Here is a 20,954-nt window from a genome sequence, read left to right as displayed (position 1 = left end):
CAAAATATCTAAAAGCCTAAAAAGTATTAATAAATATCAAATGAGAAAATCAAAAGAAAATAATGTACAAATATGTCGATTCTTTTAAAAGAAAGTTAAGTAAAATAGGGAAATAAGTGATCAGGAAAAAACTTATTAAAGTAGCAAAGAGGGAACCAATATGGATACACCAAAGTAAAAATATTTAAAATCATAATAATTACATAGAAAGGTGTAATTGAAAGAAAAATATGCAGAGGTATTAGAAAATGTGGATAAAATACATGACATTCTTATAAAATATAAATTAGCAAAACTGACCATAGGAGAAAGAAAACCTAAACAGACTAATTGCCAAAGATAAAACTAAAAAACAGACAGAGGAAGGTAACACCCACATCAAAAGGACAAGTGGCCTAAAAACTGATTTTCAGCCAGTGTGCCACAAGAATTTTTAAAAAACGCAATGCCTGACTAGTCAGAGGCACTGACCTCTTTTCCCTTAGTGTCAAATAAAAATGACAGCAGCCAACGCAATAATAGCCGTCCAGTGTGAAAGAATCAAAATTATACCTATTTTATGTGTCAGATCAGCAAACATTATATATTTTTGGTGTGCCACAGAATTTTAGTAATTTATGTGTGCCATGAGATGAAAAAGGTTGAAACTGCTGGCCTAGAAGGTTTCACCAGTAAATCAAGTCAGACATTAAAAAGCAGGTACTTTCAGTGGTGTTTTAATTCGTGCAGATCGTAGCAGAAAGAAGAAAACTTCCAAATGATTTTAGAAAATAGTGTAACATAAATAAGATGCCAAACCCATATCTAAAAGAACAAACGTACATGAAGGAAACTGGATTCACTTCACCAACAGATATCACGGGGGGAAAAGTCCTTAAATAAACTCAGCAAGTTGAATCCAGAGAACAGTAAAGGCAGCTAGCAGCGTAACCACCCAGTGGCATTTCACAGTAAAAGGACATTATTTACCTTACTGCTAAGTGGGAAGAGCGGAAAGTTCTCATTCATTCAGTAGGTACTAGAAAGGTTATTAAGAAAACTTCAGCATCCGTTCTTGGCTGCAAATTCAAAGCCCCGTAAGGAACAATGACTGTCTCCTTGCCACGAGTTGCTCTGTTTCTGTCTCACCCAAGCCTCTTGCTTTAGGGTGAACAGTAAAGGCGGGAATAAGAAATGGATGCTTACTATCTCTTCTGTTATTTAACTTTCTCAAAATATTAGCCAGTCAAGTTTCATGACAGAAAATAAAGAATGTTAGAAAGGGAGGAGCAAGCATTTCATTCTTCAGACAACAACAACGAAAAAGTTACTTTATTCAAGCAGAACCTGAGAGAATTAACTGGGAAAACCTTTTAGAAACAACAGGAGAAGTTGGAGAAGTTTCCACACCTTTCCCACGTAAAGAGTATATAAACAGTGATAGGAAATATAATGAAAGTGAAGAAGAAAGCCCTTTACCAATAATATGTTTTTAATGAAAGAAAACTTTGCTTTTTCAAAGATAACATTATAAAAGAATCGATTCTTTCTAAATTATTCTATTAATTTAATATAATCTCGTTGGATTACCAGTGAGCTTCATTTTGGGTTTTGTTTCTTTAGTGGCTTGTTTAGAAAATTGACATAGTAATTCTAAAGTTTACTTGAAAGAAAAAATATTTATGAAGGATCAGAAAAATTAAAATAATAAGAAAAGATTAACTCTATCAGAAGTTTGACTGAATTTTAAAAACCACAATGATTAATGCCGTATAGCACTGGACCAGTACACTCTAATTACAGAGAACATAATTTGACTTAGAAACGTAATAGAATTAAGTTCTTGGTAAAAGTATCACTTCATATCATTGGGAACATATGAATTATTTAATAAACAGTGGTGAAGAACTGGATGACCGCTTGGGGGTGTTTAAATGTAGCACCATATATCTAACCCACCCCTTCCTTCAGATTAGTTCTCTCTTAATCAAAGATCTACATATTTTAAAAGATATAGGAAAAGCCAAAGAATCATATATAAATATTTTAATAATCATCAATTAGGTAAAAAATAAAACAGAAAATTCAGAATCCAGAAAAGGATGATAATATATTTAAACTTGTAAAGAACTTTAATTTCTTTTTTTTCTTACCATTCTTATCAAGTAAAACTTTGCTTTCCAACAATGAATCTAATTTCCTTTGCCTCCTTTCTAGTTATATTTTTAAAGCACATGGTTATTTTTATTTACATATTAGAAAAAGGTAAGAAAGTAAAAACCACATAAATCCCACTTTTTCCTGAAGAAAAAAGACACCAGTAGTATCTGGTGATTATTTTTTCATACATCTATTACATCTATTTATGCTTCTATGTGAGCAGCTCCTCTCTCTCTTTCCTTTCCCTTCAACTGTATTATTGATTGCTCTTTGCAGTCTATAATGTTTATAATGTTGTTTTGACTTTCATTCTTCATATTTCTTAAACAACTGAGTATCTGTTCATATATTTATATGCTATTGGAATTGGCTTCCTGTGAATTGCCTGTTCTTATTTTTGTCCATTTTCCTTTGTTGTCAGTTTGAAGAGTTGTAACTATAATAGAGATATTGAACATTTATTCACATGTGCATTACAGGTATTTTTCTAAGCTCTCAATCATGCCATACAAGTTTTTAATTTTTATATTGTCTAGTTGTTTCTACTTTTGTAATTTGTATTTTCTGGAATGGATAAAAATTCCTCCTGAAGCCCTAAGATAAGCATATGGTCTTCTAAATTTTTCTGGAAGTTTTTCTTTTTATACCTAATTTATCGTTTCACATTTTACATTTAATGAATAACCCAAGATAATTACATATAAATAGCTCATGCTCATTTCTAATAATTATCATTTATATTATATTCTAGTATTTATTGCTGTCCAAGAGAAGAAAGAGAGGGAGTCGCAGGGAGGGAAGAAAGGAATGATCTGGTCTGAACGGTAGCTGGGAGCAGTCAAGCCCATGCTCTTCAGCTTTCTTATTGATGTTGTCACCAGAGAGTCAAGATACCAGTGACACAGTTGGACAGAGAGACCTCATATTATTTTCCAAGCTTGGACATACCTGTAGCAACACTGTTTATGGCTCCCTGCAGATAGATATAGGGCCCCATGTAAAAATAATAATTCTCTAACTCAGTGCAGTAGATTGAAACTCAAGAGATTCAAGTCTCAACTCTGACACTTTATAATCCATATTTTTAATATCAGATAACTCAACATGTCTTGTAAAATAGGGATGTGATCTCTACCTTAAAAATCATATTGTTTTAGAATGTTTACTGAGTCTTCCTTCCTGAAATGTGTTAGTTCCATGGCCTCATATCTATTAAACCTACTGTCATTTATTTCTACTATAAGCAATTGCTTATTAGTTCAAAATTTACAAACACTTGCGCAGAGTATATATTGTACTCTGTGATTTAAAACCATTTTTTTAATAAGTTCTCTTTTGGAAAATATGAGAAAAAAAAGTCTCTAATGAGAAATATTATCAAATAATTTTCTGGGTCAGGAACAACTAAAAGTACTTTGGACCTAACTCTGACATTAAAAATGACTTATCCCAAAAGATATACTTCTTACCTTGGCTATATTAGAAGAGAAATTAAATAGTAAACTGTGAAGTACATAGTAAATAGCCAAGCTGGCAGGCCTATTAGATTGTAATTGGACTAATAATAAAATTTACAGAAGACTAGAGTAACAGGAGAAAAAGCAATTTAATACGTGCACACAGGACAATCACAATATGATGCTCAGAAATGATCAAACCAGGCACCCTTTTATACTTATTTTTAAAATCTATCTTTCCCCCCATTGATCCCCTCTGAAGAAGCTGCCAGGACAGAGAAAGTTAGACCTCATTAGGGAGGAATCTCAGCAAGGTCTGGGCGTGGGCAGTAAACAGCGAAGGTGGTACCAGGCTTGTTTAGGTGGCCTTTTCCGATCTGGCGCCTTTTAACTCTGAGAGAGGTTGTCTCTCAGCCCCCGGGGCAGCAAGCACACCTGCCACATGGGAGAGGTGCCTCCTGCTTTTAGTGGGAGGGAGAGGTCAGGGTTTTCCTCTTGCACAGGCCATTTCTTAAGTAACTAATTCCAAATCATCAATGTGCCAATCTGCATATTTGGGGTGGCCTGTCTTAGGCCCTGATAGTGGATATAACCCCCGTTTTGTATCTGAGAAACTGGAACAGATGCCTAGGAAGTCCCCAGTGAAACCCTACGGCGGGACCAGGCCCTGGAAGCTGCCTGCCTGTGCTAGGCCGCCTGCCGGTCCGCCCCTCCGAGGGCCCTGCCTCAGTGAGCCTCCTGTGTCCTCGTCCAAAAAGGGGGCGAAAGCGTACTGCGGTTCCTAGAATGAGAATCACAGCCAAGGCAGTGCATTTTGAAAATATATTTATTCTGTGAGAATATCCAGGCCACCTCTAAACAAAACTTAACAAGCGGCAGAACAAATTTCTGTGACCCGCGCTGTGGGTTTTTAAAGCACACGGCAAGGCTCTGTGTCGTCGGGGCGCCACCACTAGCCTGCGCGGCCGCGTGCTTACATCGGGGCTGGAAGTCAGAGCCACTCTTACTGGGTCACTGACATGGTCCCTCAGGAGAAGGGTGTCCTGGTTTCCAATATCGAGACAAAGGTTCACCTTTTAAAGGCTCTGAAGTTAGTATAATACTTACATATGCTATAAGCATGTAATTTATTTTCTTCTTTATACATACTTGTTACTAAATTGATGGTGTATTTTCAGTTGATTGAATCTCAGATTCTAGGGAATTTAGTAACAGCCCTAGAATCGTGACTACAGTGATTCCTGAGAAAACTGTGCACAGATTCTGAACTGTTGAGAGGTATAAAGTCAAGAAAACTTGTGTTCCACGGGCAGCTAGGGAATCAAAGACAAGCATTAAATTTTTGTTCACCACCTCTCCATTAATGTTAAATTATTCTGTAAAACAACAAGCACAGTACCCCCTGCATCCTTGCGTTCCTAGAGAAATTAGGAATTTTTTATGGCCTCTGCTGAGAAGAGGTGTGCGGGATGTTTGATGATTGTTTCATTTGGGCAAAGGGCGCCTAGGGACCCAGACATAATTTTGAAACCTCCCTCAGCAATGAGCAAGCTGTCTCTCTGCCTCTCAGCACTTCTGGGTGCTGCTACAGAAAATTTCTGGGAGCTGGATTGGCCTCAAGGTTGCCATGGCAAGTTCCTCCACGGAGGACACCTGCCGAGATTCCCCACAGGGGAGTAAGCATGTCTGAGTCAGTCATGGGGGACAAGCCTGCCGACCCCAGGTGGCACCCCGAGAGTGCCCTGCAGGAATGGCCCCTCAGCATCTACCCCGTGCTTTACCATGCACTGCAGATTTCCTCTGCCCGCATTGGGTGGCTTTAGCTCAGCAGTGGAGAATGTTGGCCCCTGAAGCCAAGGACTTGGGCTTCATTCCTAGGAGAGCCTTGCAGCCTCCCTCCGCTCCACTGCAGAGTAACATGAGACTTTTCTCACCAGGGACACAGATTTGGAAGGAACATCACCAGTGCGTTGATTCCTAAGCAAGTATTTATCACATTTCTGCTGGAGAGCAGCACACTGGTAAAGGCCACAGCAGACCTCACTAAATAAATCCTGTTTGACTTGGGATTGGAGACAACCCTGAGTTCAAGCCCCGTGACTGTCACTGATCAGCTGTGTGGGCATGGGAAAGCTCTCCCAGCCTCAGCCTCCTCCTTTGTAAAGTGAGGTTTTCAGTCCCCCCCTCAACAGATGGTTTTAAGGATTTCAGGAGGCAGCACATGGAAAGTACTTGTCAAGTAGCAAGCGTCAGATAAAGGTAACCATGAAGCTGATGTCTGCGGTGGAAGGACCACAAGGACAGAGCTCTGACTTTCTCTGTTACTCAAGATTTGTTTCTAAATTCAGAAGCACTGTCTCCCTCAGTCTGAGGAATAGTCCGCTGCCCCTGTGACACTCATTTCAATAGTATTAGGCAATCAGAACGAGTAGTATGCGGAACGGGGGATGCATGCTCCTGAGTTTCAGAGGAGGGAGGTGGGACCTTCAGAGGCATGGTGAGGAACAGCTTCACAGAGTAAAAGGTACGTTCCACCTCAGGAACAACAGTGCTTTGACCCTTGAAAGAACATTTGAGGATCCTCTCGTTTTATCAGTAAAGAAACTGGTACCCAGAGATGGGGAGTAACTAGTCCAAGGATACTCAGCAATGAAATAACAGAGACCCAGTTCTGGGCATAACCTGCCCCTGTGCAGGGCTGCCTTCCAAGCCTCCACTTGCTGATGCATAATAATCTGACCTGCGTCTTTCGGCAGTCCCTGGCACTGCTCCGACAGCTCGGGGTTAGTGGCAGATAGGAAACCGTTCGGGGGCAGTGGGGAAGGTTCCAGCCCAGCTGCTACACACTGTGACACAGAGCAAGGCACGCCCCCATCTGAACTACTAATGCCTTTGACAAACGAATGTCTGCGAAGAGCTTACAAGGGATCTACCTGAATTTTTCCTCACCACCCACCACCCCCATACGGCACCCTGCAGGGGGTCAGCTTCAGACCACGGTGTGGGAATCAGGAGCACTCAGAGAAACGCAGATCCAGCCCCAGCCCTGGATTTATTGAATCAAGAATTCCTGATGACCTAAGAATTTTTAAATTCTAGCAAATTTTCCAAATGATTTTGATGCTCACCGAAGGTTGAAGCTTGCAGATTTACCAGGTACTCTGATAGCCCTTGAAAACTTTACTGTTGACAAAAGCTGAGGCCCAGAGAGAAGTAACATATTCAGTTGCACAGCAAGAAAGTGGCAAACCTGGCCTTTAAACTCAGGTCTCTTTTTAAGAGAGAGAGTTTGCAATATTTTACACAGAATCCAGCTGCTGTTTTGTTCTTCAGCAGAGCATCAGATTGGCACCTGGGCTCGCTGTTCTTTCCTACCTTCCTAAATCCACCAACGCAGCCTGCAGCCTGTGTTTTGTGAAGTGCGGCCACACTCGCTTTCCGCTGTCGCCTGCAGCTCTCAGAGCTGAGGGCCCTCCGGTGTTAAAATGGACGGACAGATGTTTGACAAGGCTGCATCAGATTAACAGAAGTTCTCCTAACGAGAGCTGGGCCGGGAGAGTGGATGGTGCATTTGGCACGTTCTCATTTGGGTAATTCACCGTGTAATTGGCTAAATGCACCGAAGCCACCAGACCACAGCTGCACAAGGGATGCCTGGCCCGGGTGGATTTCGCTGCCCCTTCTCCAGCTCAGTGTGCCCAAGGGTTTAGCTGGTACCTTGGTTGTGATTAATTCAGCATTTCAGAAGGGAGCACAAAAAATTACCAATCAAGTCCTCTACCCTTTACTATATTGAGGATGAAGACTTCACTTAACACACTTGAAGAGCTACCCAAGGTTCACAGAAAATTCCTGTTTTAAACAAAAAAATTTACAGTCACTGACTTTCAGAACATTAAAGGACCTAAGAGGTCATTTAAACCAGTGCTTCCCAATCTTTAATGCACATAAAAGCTATCTTGTTAACTTGTAAATGGTACCTTGTTAAAGGGCAGATCCTTATTTGGTGGGTCTAGGGTGAGGCTTGAATTCTAGCAACTTCCTGGCGATGCCAAAGATGCTGCACACTGAATAGCAAGTGTGTCACCCAGGGCGCAGAAGTGAGTTACAGCCTGAGTACCAGCCCTGAATGACTCGTGGTTGCCTTGACAACTATACTGAGAATTCTGTAGTTGACAGGATCCAGGGGGTCCATTCGCAGTGCCTATCACAGGCTTAAGAATAGGAAACTTCACTTCAGAATATTCTTTTTTGTTTCTCTTTAATTAACATTTTCTTTTCGTTTATTACAGCATTTTTTAGTTCCTTAGCTTTTTGGGTGGGCTTTTTTTTTTTTAGGTATAATTGACATAACAGTATTCGTTTCAAATGTACAATGAAATGATGTGATATTAGTATATATTTTAAAATGATCACCACGATAAATCCAGTTAACATACATCACCATACATAGTTTAACAATTTTTTGTGTGTGATGTTTCATGTTTATGTGCAGAAACTGAAACCCAGAAATATCAGTGATTTGCTCAGGATTATGTAAGCTAGTTAGCAGTAGAGCTGGGACTAACTAGAGCTGCAGTATAAACCTAGGTTTCTGTCTCCAAATTGCACATTTCAATCACAGATTGCATGTGAAGCTGTTTTAAAATATCCTCCTTCAGTTCTTCAGTCGGCAGAACCAGCCGCAGAGTCCAGTTTGGATTCAAGAAGCCAGGACACTGAGCCCAGGTCAGCCTCTGAGCAGTTCTGCAGCTTTGGGGCAGGAATTTCTTCGGGCCTTAGTGTTGTTGTCCATGAGATGAAGAAGTCCGTGCCTGGTCTTCCCAGTTCATTCTGATGTTGTAGAAGGCGATGAGATAAAGAATATGAAAGACACTTGACAAATCATAAGTGACCTAAATAAATGGAGGACATTTTCTTGAAAATTGCTGCAGGATAACATTAAACTTTCCTGCAAGACTATTGATTTTGAAAGGAAAGTTTTATTTTTATAATGATAATTATGAATTATACATGACCTTACCCTTGTCCTAGGTTCAGTTTTATCTGAAACAATTGAAATGGCTGTTTTGAGTTGTATTAATGTGTCCTTCTGACTTCCCACCCACCTTTAAAGCACCCGGCCTGTGCAGAGCGTGCACAGAGGCGTGGGGGTAGGGCTCTCAAGCCAGCCAGCCGAAGTCTTGTCAGTGGTACCTTGTTCTGAGATGAGATGGTTGCCAGTGGCAACAGGGCTTTGTGTTTTCTCATTTCTATCTAGGAGGAGAAATGGGGATTTTTTTTTAATCCAAAGGCCTCCAACAAACCTTTTCTTTATTCTCCTTGGCTCAGTTGACTTAGGCCTCCCATGCCTGAACTAATCCATGGCAAGGGGAGGGGAAATATCAAGACCAGCCGAAAGCAGTCAGGCTCACATCTGGATGCTGGGCCAGTCTCCACTGTTGTTAGAATGGGTGGGACAGCCCGGCCGGGCATGGCTCAGCGGTTGAGCGTCGACCTAGGATCCAGGCGATTGGGGTTCGATTCCTGGTCAGGGCACATGCCCGGGTTGCGGGCTCGATCAGTGACTCTCTCATCATTGATGTTTCTATCTCTCTCTCTCCCTCTCCTTTCCTCTCTCTAAAATCAATAAAGACATATTTTTAAAAAAAAGAAAAAAAAGAATGGGTGGGACAGATTCAACTACAACATCCACTGCAAGGGGCTAACTGGAAAATATAAAGAATCCGCCTTACCTGCCTATGTAAGTCAGTGACTATCATAGCAATGGGTACCTCTTGTTATGTACCTAATTGTATGCCAGACATGTTGGTAGGCTCCTTAAATAATTTTGTCTTAATCTTAAACCTTTATATAATTAGCTTCATTTTAAGGAAGAGGAGGTGATGTAACTTCATTTTAAAGATGAGAATCTGAGGCTCAGCTAAGCTATGGAACTTGCCCCAGGTCACACAGCTTATCAGTAGAGAAGCTAGAATTCAAAGCCAATTCTAAAACGCTTGTCTTCAAAACTTAATTAACAACATAGATGTTCTTATCTACACTGAAATTCATCTACAAAATGTAATTTCACATTATCGTTATCATCATAATGAAACTTTCTTATAGATGCATTTAATTTGGAGAAAGAGAGACATAGTTCCCATAAATATGTGCAGCAGGAAATAAATCTGAAAACCTACTTTGCTGATGGGTGCAAAGTCTACATTCTTAAACTTTAACTCACCTTGTTGGCAAATAACAGAATGGGACATTCTGAGTTACTTCTCGCCTCTGCCCATTCTAAGGATAAAGAACCAAGCAAGGCATTCCATCGAAGCCTCAGGGAGAAATGTCATCCACTGTCTCTTTTCTGAGGCAGGTGAGTAATGAAGTCCCGGCTTTGGATACTTTCCGGGGGGACTGAAACCAGGTGATTCACACAGCCTAGAACCTATAGGAAGCTCCCTACCACGTGGCTACAGCAAAGAGAAGCACATCTGTACTGATGCATTCATGCTCCCTAAGGAGTGACTGAACAGCCGCTGTGTGGCCCTCTGTCAAGTTACTATTCCTTGAGTTTGTCATATAAGGCACTGTTTTTAAGTCCTTCATATGAATTATTTCACTTAATCCTCACAGCAGCCCAGTAAGGCAGATACTGTTATACCACTTAGACAGTTGAGAAAACTGAGGCTCAGCAAGGCTAAATATCTTGCCCAGGATCGCAAAGTTTAGTGAGCTTGCCTTTAACCCCATCTGCTTTTAACCTGGCTTCAGAACCCACTACAGCGTCAGCCTAAAAGACGGTGAATGCTTTTTGGTTTACCCTGGGACTTCCTGCAGCCTAGAGGTAAAGACTTCAGCTGTCGTGGCAGCCTGCTTTAAAATATAACCTCTTATTTCACAAAGTGGCTCTTCTTAAAATGCTTATGTATACTATGTAGTTAGGTCTGTGGTGGTTGCATCTGTACTGCACATGAAAAAACCTTTTATTCCTTGTTATAATTCCCTAAACAATATACAGTATAACAACTATTGACATGACATTTATGCTGTATTAGGTATTATAAGTAATCTAGAGATGATGTAAAGTACATGGGAGGATGTGCGTAGATCACATGCAAAGACTGCAGCGTGTTATATAGGGACTGGAGCACCCAGAAGGAGAGGCTCCTAGAACCAGTTCCCCTTGGATGCAGCGGGACAACTGTACTCTTAAGCTTGTACCCACTGTATGCGACAAAGACGAAATAACTGATGCTAAGGGCAGTGTTACTATAATAAATATATAATGGCAAATAATTACAATAACAAAAGGATTTGTAAATGCCAGACAATTTCTTACTAGAACATAACTGTTACTGAATGATATGCCTCTGTTTGAACAGGACCAAGGAATTTCTAACATTTGCTTCATCAGATAATTGGAAGTAGGAGAACCCTATTCATCCTTCCTTACTCTTATACATGTTGCATCTTTCTACTTCACTACATGGGTCCCCTGATACATACTCTAATAGCAATGTAGACACTTTCCTCACTGCTCTTATTTTCATTTATAATTACATATTATTTCTGTAGGTATTTGTTTAAGGTGTATCTTCCCTTTAGGATGTGATCTCTGTGAGGGTAAGGAGCATGTTTGGTAGGGACTCAAGAAATATCTGTTGAATTAGCAGATAATACCATTAGTCAATACTTAGTGGACATGTATACTATATATTCTTCATATTTTCAGTCTGCGGTTGGTTGAATCTGTGGATATGGAAGGCCGAGTAGATGCATTTTGTCATTTTGACTATCATTTTTTTATAGTTATTGGTGATTCACCTTTTAACAGTGCATTTTTTAAGCACAACCACCAGACCGAGAGCTAGTTAGTACTAAATGTGTGTAAACTCCCACTCAGAGTACCCAGTAATCAGTGTGAGTCCATGTACCCTCCCCATCCGGCCCACCTCTCTTCAAGAGGTGCCTTTCAGCATCACCCTCATGTCCCCTGCCAGTCAAGAACCAACCAAGGGGAAAAAACAAAAAGAACCAACTGAGACTCTGAGTCTATAGAAGCAAAGGTCATTGGCTGTGTTCCCTGCCTCTCTGTGGAGTTACCCTTTTGTTGCATGTTCACGGGAGTCCTGCCCATATGGTCTGCATTCGGTCATCTTTCTGGCTTCTTAGTCAAATTAAATGAAAAACAGTAGGAGGCAGTGGGCAAAGTTCTGTGGAAGAAGCGTGACTCTGATACATGTGAGGGGATCTGATTATAGACTAGATGGGGTTTTTTGAAGCCACTGGACTGAGAAATTCTCTTTCTGAGTCAGTATCTTCCAGAATTGTCAGATTTTTAGATGCATTAAAATGTTAGCGCCTTGCCTAAAGAGAACAGAAACCAAACCTTGGCCTCTTTGATTTTAGCTGAAAGCTAGAAGCAGTTGTAATTTCCCTCTAACCCAGAACTGAGGTGATGGGTGGGTGGTTCTGTACGTTCAAACCCATCTCCATTAGCTTATTCGACAAGCTTGGGATAAGTTTCAACACCCAGGACCAAGAGGAAACCGTGAGTCGCTTAATGACCTGGGATGATGATGTTTATCACCTTTAAGTCAATCAGTGCCATAAGTCATGAAATTTGATGTGATGGACCACCACATTGATTACGTGCTATTCTGGGCCTTGGAATATTATGAAGAGGAGGGGTGTGTGGCTGCAAAAGCCACCCCTTTCCCTGTTATCAGTGTGCACTGTCCTTACGCTCAACAATGTGTGTGAGCCCCGGGGGGAAACTGTAGTTCATCTTCTGTTAATGGCTACCCATTCTTCCCCTCCCCACCCCTGCACATTCGAAACACTTGACTGGAATGTTTTCAGCCTTGCAGAAAGAAACCAAAACAAACGTCCTCTATGGTATTATTGAAAAATGAATTCGGAGATTGTGAATTACTGATTCCATAGTGTGCATAGAAATTTTTAGCAAGTCATCGCTCATAATGCTTTGAATTGTATGAACCAGCAAATGAAAAGATTAGATCAATCATCTCTCTCCAGCTTGGGACTTGAGTCAATAATTCAGATGAAAATTGAACTACAACAAACCTTCACCTCTCAGTATTTGAGCCCCCAGGTGTTAAAATCTCTTTAAGTTATCAGAATTGGGTACACACATTCTCATATCTACCTCTCTGAAATTTGTCAAAATAGGACTTCGGGCTTAGGTAAGCTCCTTATAAAACTGGCTGTACTCCACACATCCTGAAGATCTGTAATAATTTCAAGTGAGTCCCTCTTCTGGATGAAAGAAATGTCCATAAGATTAATAGATTGTAAATATAGTTTCCTTCACTTTTCTTTCTTCGTGGGGATTTCAGTATGATCCCAATCTCTTACATTTTCCCCAGACAATTAAAATAACTCCTAACTTTGAACTTTAATTGAAACTACTAGCAAAAAAAAGGAAACTACTAGCTTGTATTTTATTAAATTAAGAGGAAGAAACCAGAAAGAATTCTCCCAGGCTTTTAAAAGAAATGAGTCAATTTATCCTATATTTTATTAATTATACTTTAATATTATTAAATATAACAATATGAATATACTCTCTTTTCTCCTAAATTTAACATTAATCCTTAGATCTCAGTCCAAATATTTTTTAAAAATCAGTGATCTGTAGCTATATATTAGTCTTAATGAATTTCACATAAATTAACACATACATAGAAAGGAATCATTTTCCAAGAGGAAATTTGATTCTGTGAGTTTAAAAGAAATGGAAAAGGTTAAGCTACACAAAAATGGGAAAGGCTACTGTGCGAAGTTCAAGCATGGACAGGTACTGCAGAGTTAGCTGCAGTGAGGCCCACACGGCTGCAAAAACCAATCCCAGTACTGAATCAGGATCACAATTTTCAAGGGAGCTGCAAAAGTACAAGATTTTTGCCTGGTGAATTTTCCTTGGCCATCTTTCCTTTGTTTCCCCATATATGTTTTTAAGTGACTGGTAATTGGATGTTTAAGGAAATTAAAAGGCAAACTTTTTCTAAATTAAATCTAAAAGAAATTTGATGCAGCAGGCAGAATGCTTAGACATACGTGATTTGACCACAGTTAGTGATGTTTAGAAATCTGGATTTAAATGTCCTTCAGGCAGGCCTGTATTTTTGAGTCTAGTTCACTACAGAGCCAACTGTTCCTACTTTCCATTACATCTTCACAGCCTGCTTGGGTCATGTGATCCTGTAACCCTCTCAGTAACTCATGGAAGCGAGTTTTCTTTGAATACTACTTTGCACCCACTCTAGTGGTCAGCATTAAGGGTACATTCCAACAGGGTATAGGCCCTGCCCACATGTTTGCCATCATAAGGGAAACCAGGGTTCTGAGAGGTCATAGCAAGAGAGTTTAAGCTGGTGAGGAGAGTTAGCAAAAGCTTCCCTGCATCCACCGAGATTTTCTAGATGAAGGACACTGAGGCTCAGAGTGAGCCGGGACTGGAACCGGCTCTCATTTCTGAAGTCCGTGTCCTTGCCACTCTGCCTGTGGAGGCTAGAGGGGCGGGGACCCACGGCAGAAGGACCAGAAAGAGCAGACGTGTCCACTCATGCTACTGAATGTCTTCTCACTGCCAATCCTGTATTAATCATGACCTTTAGACAAACCTTCTCTTCTGGGGTCCTTTGAGAAGAAAAACCTTACTCTTCTCTTTCTGCTTTTGAGGTCTACCCCTTACTTCCTCTTAAAACTATCATTAGATCAATAGCTGAAAACCCCACCAAGCTCATTTGATTCACCCACTGGGTCAAGTAGATTTTTTGTAAAAGTGTCTGAAGCAGAATATTTTCCCCTTGTAATGACAAAGGAGGGTCACACAGGTCACTGGTGCATAATGAATGAATTCATTAATTTGATTCCTTAATAGGGAATCATCTTACTGAGGAAACCTTGAGACATGTGCTAATGTGATCTACCCATGAGAATTTAAAAATTAAAAATCAAAACAACAACTAGGTTGTTCATATCTGAGAGCTACCGGTTGACCACGTCATAGGTATTTTACCCTATGGTGAAAATATTTAGTAGAAAGAGTTGAAGGTTCGAATCTGCAAACATAAATTTAAATTATTGCTTTACCACATAACTAGCTCCTAGCTACCCATGAATTTCTGGATTTTGATGGAAAGGGTTGTTTACAAAATGCTGATAGTATTAACTCCATCCTCATAATATGGTTGAGAGATTTAAAGCACTTTACAGTAGCATAATAGAAACAAAAAAGGCAGAGTGAAAATCATCTCAGCCTTTTTTTCCCTACTGGCTTTTATTCAAAATGACCGCCTTCCCGCAATTTCCTGGGTATTTACACTCCATATTTGGCTATTTTGTCTCCACTTTGGTGGAGGGATTTGCAAAGTCAAAGTTGGTGGCACTCTTGCTCTCCTAGAGACCTCCATGTTATGTTCTAGTTGGGTGAACTTTCTCTCACCTCTCAGGATACTGAGCGCATAGTAGGTAGTTTCAGAGTGTTTTTCTTTTGGAAAGACTGCTTTGGACATTCCCAGGTGGTTAACAGTTCATTGCCTTAGCATTTCAAATTTCAGGTCACAATGTCATTTCGTGGAAGATAAAACAAGATCTCCCCCACACACACTAGTCACGGTAATTGAAAATTGCAGAGTTAAGGTTTCTTGGATTTGTGCAGTTTTTTACTCTTCTTTTGATGATCTGAGTGGGGAACTGAGGTTTAAAATAGCCTCGTTCTCCCTTCCCAAGGTAAGTCTGGGAGGCTGCTGGGTCCCAGAAGGATGGGATTTGCTTTTCTATATGTTACTATGGGACAGGGACATCCCTCCACAGCATACACCTGTCACTGAGAAAGGTGCGGGAAAGGAAACAGTGCACCCGAACCCAGACCTGAATTAACAAATGACTGTACGAAAATAAGGCTCACTCTAATTGTTCAGCCAAACGGAGCTCTGTTGACCAAAAATTTCTCTTTTCTTGTTGGAAAAATGTTAGGGTGGGGAATAGAAAGGAGGAAAGGAAAGCCTCTTCATCCAAATGTTTAACGTGAATTTGCCCTTGTTAGAGCCATCAGCACATGGGTCAGTCTGCAGACTACCTCAAGTGAGCAGAGCCCATCCCTCTACCCAGTAGAACAGCTGAGTCAGCGGGTGTGCAAAGCGCCCGCGTTCCCGAGGGTTCTTGGTAGGAGGCTCACACCACTAACTGCCACACTCCCATTGCAGCCTGGGAAGACCTCCAGTGGTGTTTACCTACAGGAAGCTCATCACCCATATCTATTCCAGACTTACGGCAAGGTCAGCCTACTTGCTTTCTTTTAGGCATAGCTATGCCCTGGGCTTTCCCACCTCGCTGGAAACCGTATGTATCCCACTGCACTCGCGGGCATCGCCCAGGCGGCTGGCAGAGCGCGCAGTTTCCCACGTTATGCCCGCATTCTCAGCTTATGTCCCCACGCCCTGTTCTTCCAGTTGAAGGAACCTAGGTTCAGAAGGACTAAATCATTTTTCCAAGGTCAACACACACACACACATACGCACACACATGCACACACACACACGGGAGCCAGATCTCCACTCTTTTGACTTCAAATCCAACATCCTCTCTGGAGACTGCTACTGCCGTGGGCACAGCAGCAGTGCCAGCTTCCTCCCCGGTGGAGCTGTGGTGCCTGGCACAGTGCCAGGCACCCAGTGGTGTTCAATCAGTATGGTTTTTTATTATTTTGTGAATGACAAAAAAAAAATAATGTAGCTCCAGGAATGATCTCATCCGACAGATTATGCATTTCATAGATAATGAAACAATAGCTTACCAGAATTACACCAATTATTCAAGGATCATTTGTCCTTAACTTAGAACAAGTTTCCCTTACTAATACTCCAGTGCTCTACTGTTTTATTATGATTGTTGTTATTGATTTATGTTTTCACCCCAGTCAAGCCTGGTGTATATTCATAAATGTTCTTATTGCAACTGTTCAGTAGAAAAGCAAACATCCTGGTGCTGCTTAGAGCAGGGTAGTCTCTAAATATCATCATGCGTAGTAGCCAAAGAAATTTTGCTGTTATTTTTTTGGCAGTTAAAATAACAGTTAACAACCCAGAGCAGGACAGAAAAACAAGGGGTAGTAGGTTTCCCGTTTCCATCAGCTTCACTCTCCCCGAACTTTGAAAAGTCCCAATCTTCTCCCCCAAGCTTTGGACCCTAATGATCAAGGTTTGAGTTCCAGCTCCACCATTTAGGACTTTGGGAAATTTGGTGAATGACTTCACTTACAAACCAGGAAAAAAATTTCTTTCCAAAGGATGGTTTTGAGCATCCAGTGAGACAATTTCTGCAAAGTCCTGACACATAGTATGCAGCTGTAAATATCCCTTTCCTCCACAGGGCCATCAAACCCATCACTAAGGCCATTACCTGGCCCTTTCTTGACAGGGTGTTTCAACATTTATTGGGCTTAATTTCCAAATCTTACAGACTTTGAAAATTATCCTTAAGAATATATTTGTTTAACATTTCCACTAAGCAAAACACTGCCACAAACCAAACATAGAGAATGTCTGATCAGTGGGCAGAGATTAATTGCTCAATTATTATGTTCCCACATATTTTATAGCCTCTAGTTCTCAAAAGATTTCAGATTTGAATTTATAATACAGGGGCATTAAACCACATTTGAAAGCTAATTGATAATATATAATCTCAGCAACATTCTTCTTGCCTTCTGCATAATTAATGAAGCTCAGAGCATTATATCTTCCAATTAAGTGTTGGTTATATTCCTTGTTTCCATATATCATCTGTACCTATCATTGGCCATTTTTCTTTTATTTTATAATTTTTAAAATGTTACTGGAAATTGGTATATCCGGATTCTCCACCAAAATAAATATAACCTGCTGTTAATAATCATGTGTTGTGGCTAGGTTTGATTATCTAGGGCAGCAGCCTATTATATCATTACATCGTTACAGCAATCTTCTCGGATTGGATTACCACATCACTTGATATGATGAGGAAACTGAAACTCACATAGCTCATAATGGCAGGACCACAGTCCAGCTTTAGATAATGTAGCCACAAAGCCAGTCCTCTAAACCGCTAGGATAAATACAGAGTCGACCCTTGAACAACAGGGGAAAGGGTCAGGGGCACCGACCCTTGCACAGTTGAAAATCCATGTCTAACTTTTGACTCCCCCAAAACTTAAGTTGTCTCTTGGTAACTATGGAGGATTTGTTCCAGGACCTCCTGCAGGTCCCTAAATTGCAAGATGCTCAAGTCCCCTATTAAATGGCATAGATCAGTGCCTGCGACGGCCCTCCGCATCTGCAGACTCTCAACCTCAGATTGAAGGCAGTATGGATAGTCATTGAAAAAATCCATATGTCAGTGGGCTCACTCAGTTCGAACCCATGTTGTTCAAGGGTCAGCTGTACTGCCCAAGCTAGGTACCACAGCACTCTTCTGTAATAAGCGTCTGAAAGGCTGATCGTTTAGATTGTCTCATTTGATTCGTCTCCCTTGCAGATGGACCCCCATGAGAACATCTTACTCAGCACTCTTGAGATAAAAAATGAAATGGCCACATCTGAGGCTGTGATGGGACTTGGAGACCCCAGGAGCACAATGCTGGCTTATGATGCCTCCAACATCCAGTATCGGAAAGCCGGGCTGCCCAGGCATACTTTTGGCCGAAATGCCCTGGAGCGACACGTGGCCCAGAAGAAAAGCCGCCTGCGGAGACGCGCGTCCCAACTGAAAATCACCATCCCCGACTTGACTGATGTGAATGCCATAGATCGGTGGTCACGCATATTCTTCCCCGTGGTTTTTTCCTTCTTCAACATCGTCTACTGGCTCTACTATGTGAACTAAAACATAGCCTCCCTCGGGAAGCAAGGACTAGACCCCTCCTCAATCCAGTTGTACAGCCTGACGTAGGACTTGGAAAACACATCCATCCGGATCAAAGTGATGCTAAAATACCTTAGTTGCTGGCCTATCCTGTGGTCCATTTCATACCATTTGGGTTGCTTCCGCTAAGTAATGAATAACTAAGGTCCTTGTGGTTTTCCAGTTGAAATGCAAGTGACTTGCACGCATGCTGGCAAGACTGAGTCCAAGTGCTCCACTTTATCTGCTAGGTGTGCAGCCAACACAGGGGAACTATTTAGAAGGTGTTCTTAGAAGGCGCAATAGCATTGTCAGTCATTTCGCTGAGAAGCGGTCATGTCCAGATACTCCCATCTCAACCCTAAGGTTGGCATGCTGCTGAGATGGCACCGTGCTTACGAAACATTATCCTCAATGCCATGTGAACATGCTTACGGAAGGTGGCCTGTGCCCGTCTTATTAAGGCGATAATGGTGCCATGGGCAGATAATTCCCACAATGAATTCTAGAAGGTTCTCATTGTAGTTCAAACAAGATAAGGGGAGTCAAGACAGAGATTCAGGAAACCAGCTTGGCCAGTTTCAGATTGCTCGAGCACTGGGAATCAACTATGAGGTCTTCCATGTTGGCATGTAGAGTCCAGGAGAATTCTGAACATTACCATGCACAGTGGCCAAAGAAATTTTTCTAAAACTCTATTTCCTAGGTGGTTAAAAGAAGAGTTAAAAACCCAGAGCAGAGTGGAAAATCCAGAAATGACTGTTGGAACAAAATGAAATAAGCAGCATGACCCTTTTCAGCCCACACAGCATCTGGTCTATACATACTGTGGTCAGTGGCAAAAGGCAGAACAAGAGATTTTTTTCCAACCTCACAAGCTTTTGACAGCATACCTACAGAGGCCTGTATAGTTTATTTAATTAAAAGACACCCACAAAAGAGAAAAGTTAGCCCAATTAGCATCATCTTAGATGCAGGTTAGGTTGAGAGTTATTGGAACGTACTAATGCAAAATGCAAACAGGTTGCTTTTCACACACCGATGTCTGCTGTCTCTGCAACATTTTGCCCTATCAGTTTATTTCTGACTTTAATAGGGTATTTCCAAAGAGGGATTTGTTCATTTCGTTAAAAGATTAATGTTCCTTTCCAGTTTTTCTTGCTTCTGAAAGTCTGATTGTATTTTTAGGAGACAGAAAACAGAAGGCTTTGGAGAGATTGAGTGAACTCTGCATCCTTATGTGCAATGAAGTTCATCTTACTATTTTTCAGAGCAAATAATACTTCCAAGGTTACGCGCACAAGTGGAGTTACTGTTGTGGGTTTGTTAGGTTTGCTTTTTTAAGGTTGCCTTCATTGTGTATGTTGCAGTCTCCCTAGTCAAGGAAAATATGGCAACCGTGGGAAATAGGATAACAGGGCATGTTAACTTGAAGGCTGTGAGCCTCAGTTGATATTGCAGGAAACTAACTGATAATCTGGTAGGCACGGTGTTTCGTTTTTATTCCATTTTTAAATCATGTCATTGTGCTGCTTTCTACCAGTTGGACATATGCATTCATATGTTGGACAGCAAGGAAAGTAAGCTAATATATTTTATTTTTATCAACGTGAGGTTCGCATTTTGCTTTTTCATGGAGAAAATAGTGAACTGCTAAATTTTCCTTAAAGGTGGATTTCATTGAACTTTTTCTTGGAAGGTGACTTTGCTGTGTCTATTGAGAAAGCAAAGCGCACTTCTTTTCAGAGTAACATTTCTAATTGTGCGTAGTAGCCAAGCCAGTCTCTGCCTGTGGATAAAATGTTATGTTATGTTCCCTCTGATGACTTAGCCACTTGGAAAGTGATGGGTCCTACTCTCCTTCTCTTCCAAGTATCTGAGAAGAAGGAAAAGGTTTAGTACTTAGATTTCTGAATTTGCCTCAAGATTGGATGTTGTTTTTCTCTCCCCACTGGCATCAGGGACCATGGTTCTCATTTCTTGATTATACACTTAAACACCTCTGAGTATGGTCTTTGGGCAGAATCCAAGCAAGGTTCCGCCCATAGGCTCAGAGTAGAAAGTCTTCAAGTTTCTCCAGGGACACGCTTTCAGCTTTCACCTAGGCAATGATTTGGGGGCATCACACTAATAAAAGTGCCTGCCCCTCTTCTCCAGGGGTTCAAGTTTGAGTAGCATATATCAGGAAGGAGCATATTAATAACTCAGGTGCACAACTCCAAAATGCCATTCTAGGATGGTTTTTCTAGAGACAACTCAGAGCCCACATCTGGAAGTGGGCTTTTATTTGCAATTATTGTAAAAGCCATAAAAACCCTTGATATTGTCACTTAACACAAATTTGATATCAGAGGAAGTCAACCGAGTAATCTAGATCAGAGGGGAAAAAGGCAACCTCGCAGCAAGACTGTCAAAAGCATACAACCAGGGATTCATTTCTGCCCCCGGTGATAGGAAGAAGCT

General features: G+C 41.1%; 1 protein-coding gene across 2 annotated transcripts in view; it reads left to right on the top strand.

Moving 5' to 3' along the window:
- GABRB2 (gamma-aminobutyric acid type A receptor subunit beta2) overlaps positions 1-19,426 on the top strand; it is a 177,059-nt gene extending 157,633 nt beyond the window's left edge. Inside the window, exons 9-10 of one of the 2 annotated variants that reach the window (XM_081133931.1) lie at positions 15,818-15,889; positions 18,126-19,426. In XM_081133931.1, coding sequence (XP_080990057.1) covers positions 15,818-15,889; positions 18,126-18,473 — 420 coding nt within the window. In that variant the 3' untranslated portion in view covers positions 18,474-19,426. The remainder of the gene's footprint in view (positions 1-15,817; positions 15,890-18,125) is intronic. The other variant, XM_081133932.1, reaches the window with a different exon arrangement.
- Positions 19,427-20,954: the final 1,528 nt, after the last annotated feature.

The sequence above is a fragment of the Miniopterus schreibersii genome (genome assembly GCF_964146895.1).
Source record: "Miniopterus schreibersii genome assembly, chromosome: 4".
Taxonomy (NCBI): Eukaryota; Metazoa; Chordata; class Mammalia; order Chiroptera; family Miniopteridae; genus Miniopterus; species Miniopterus schreibersii.
This window is presented reverse-complemented; position numbering and strand designations above follow the sequence as displayed.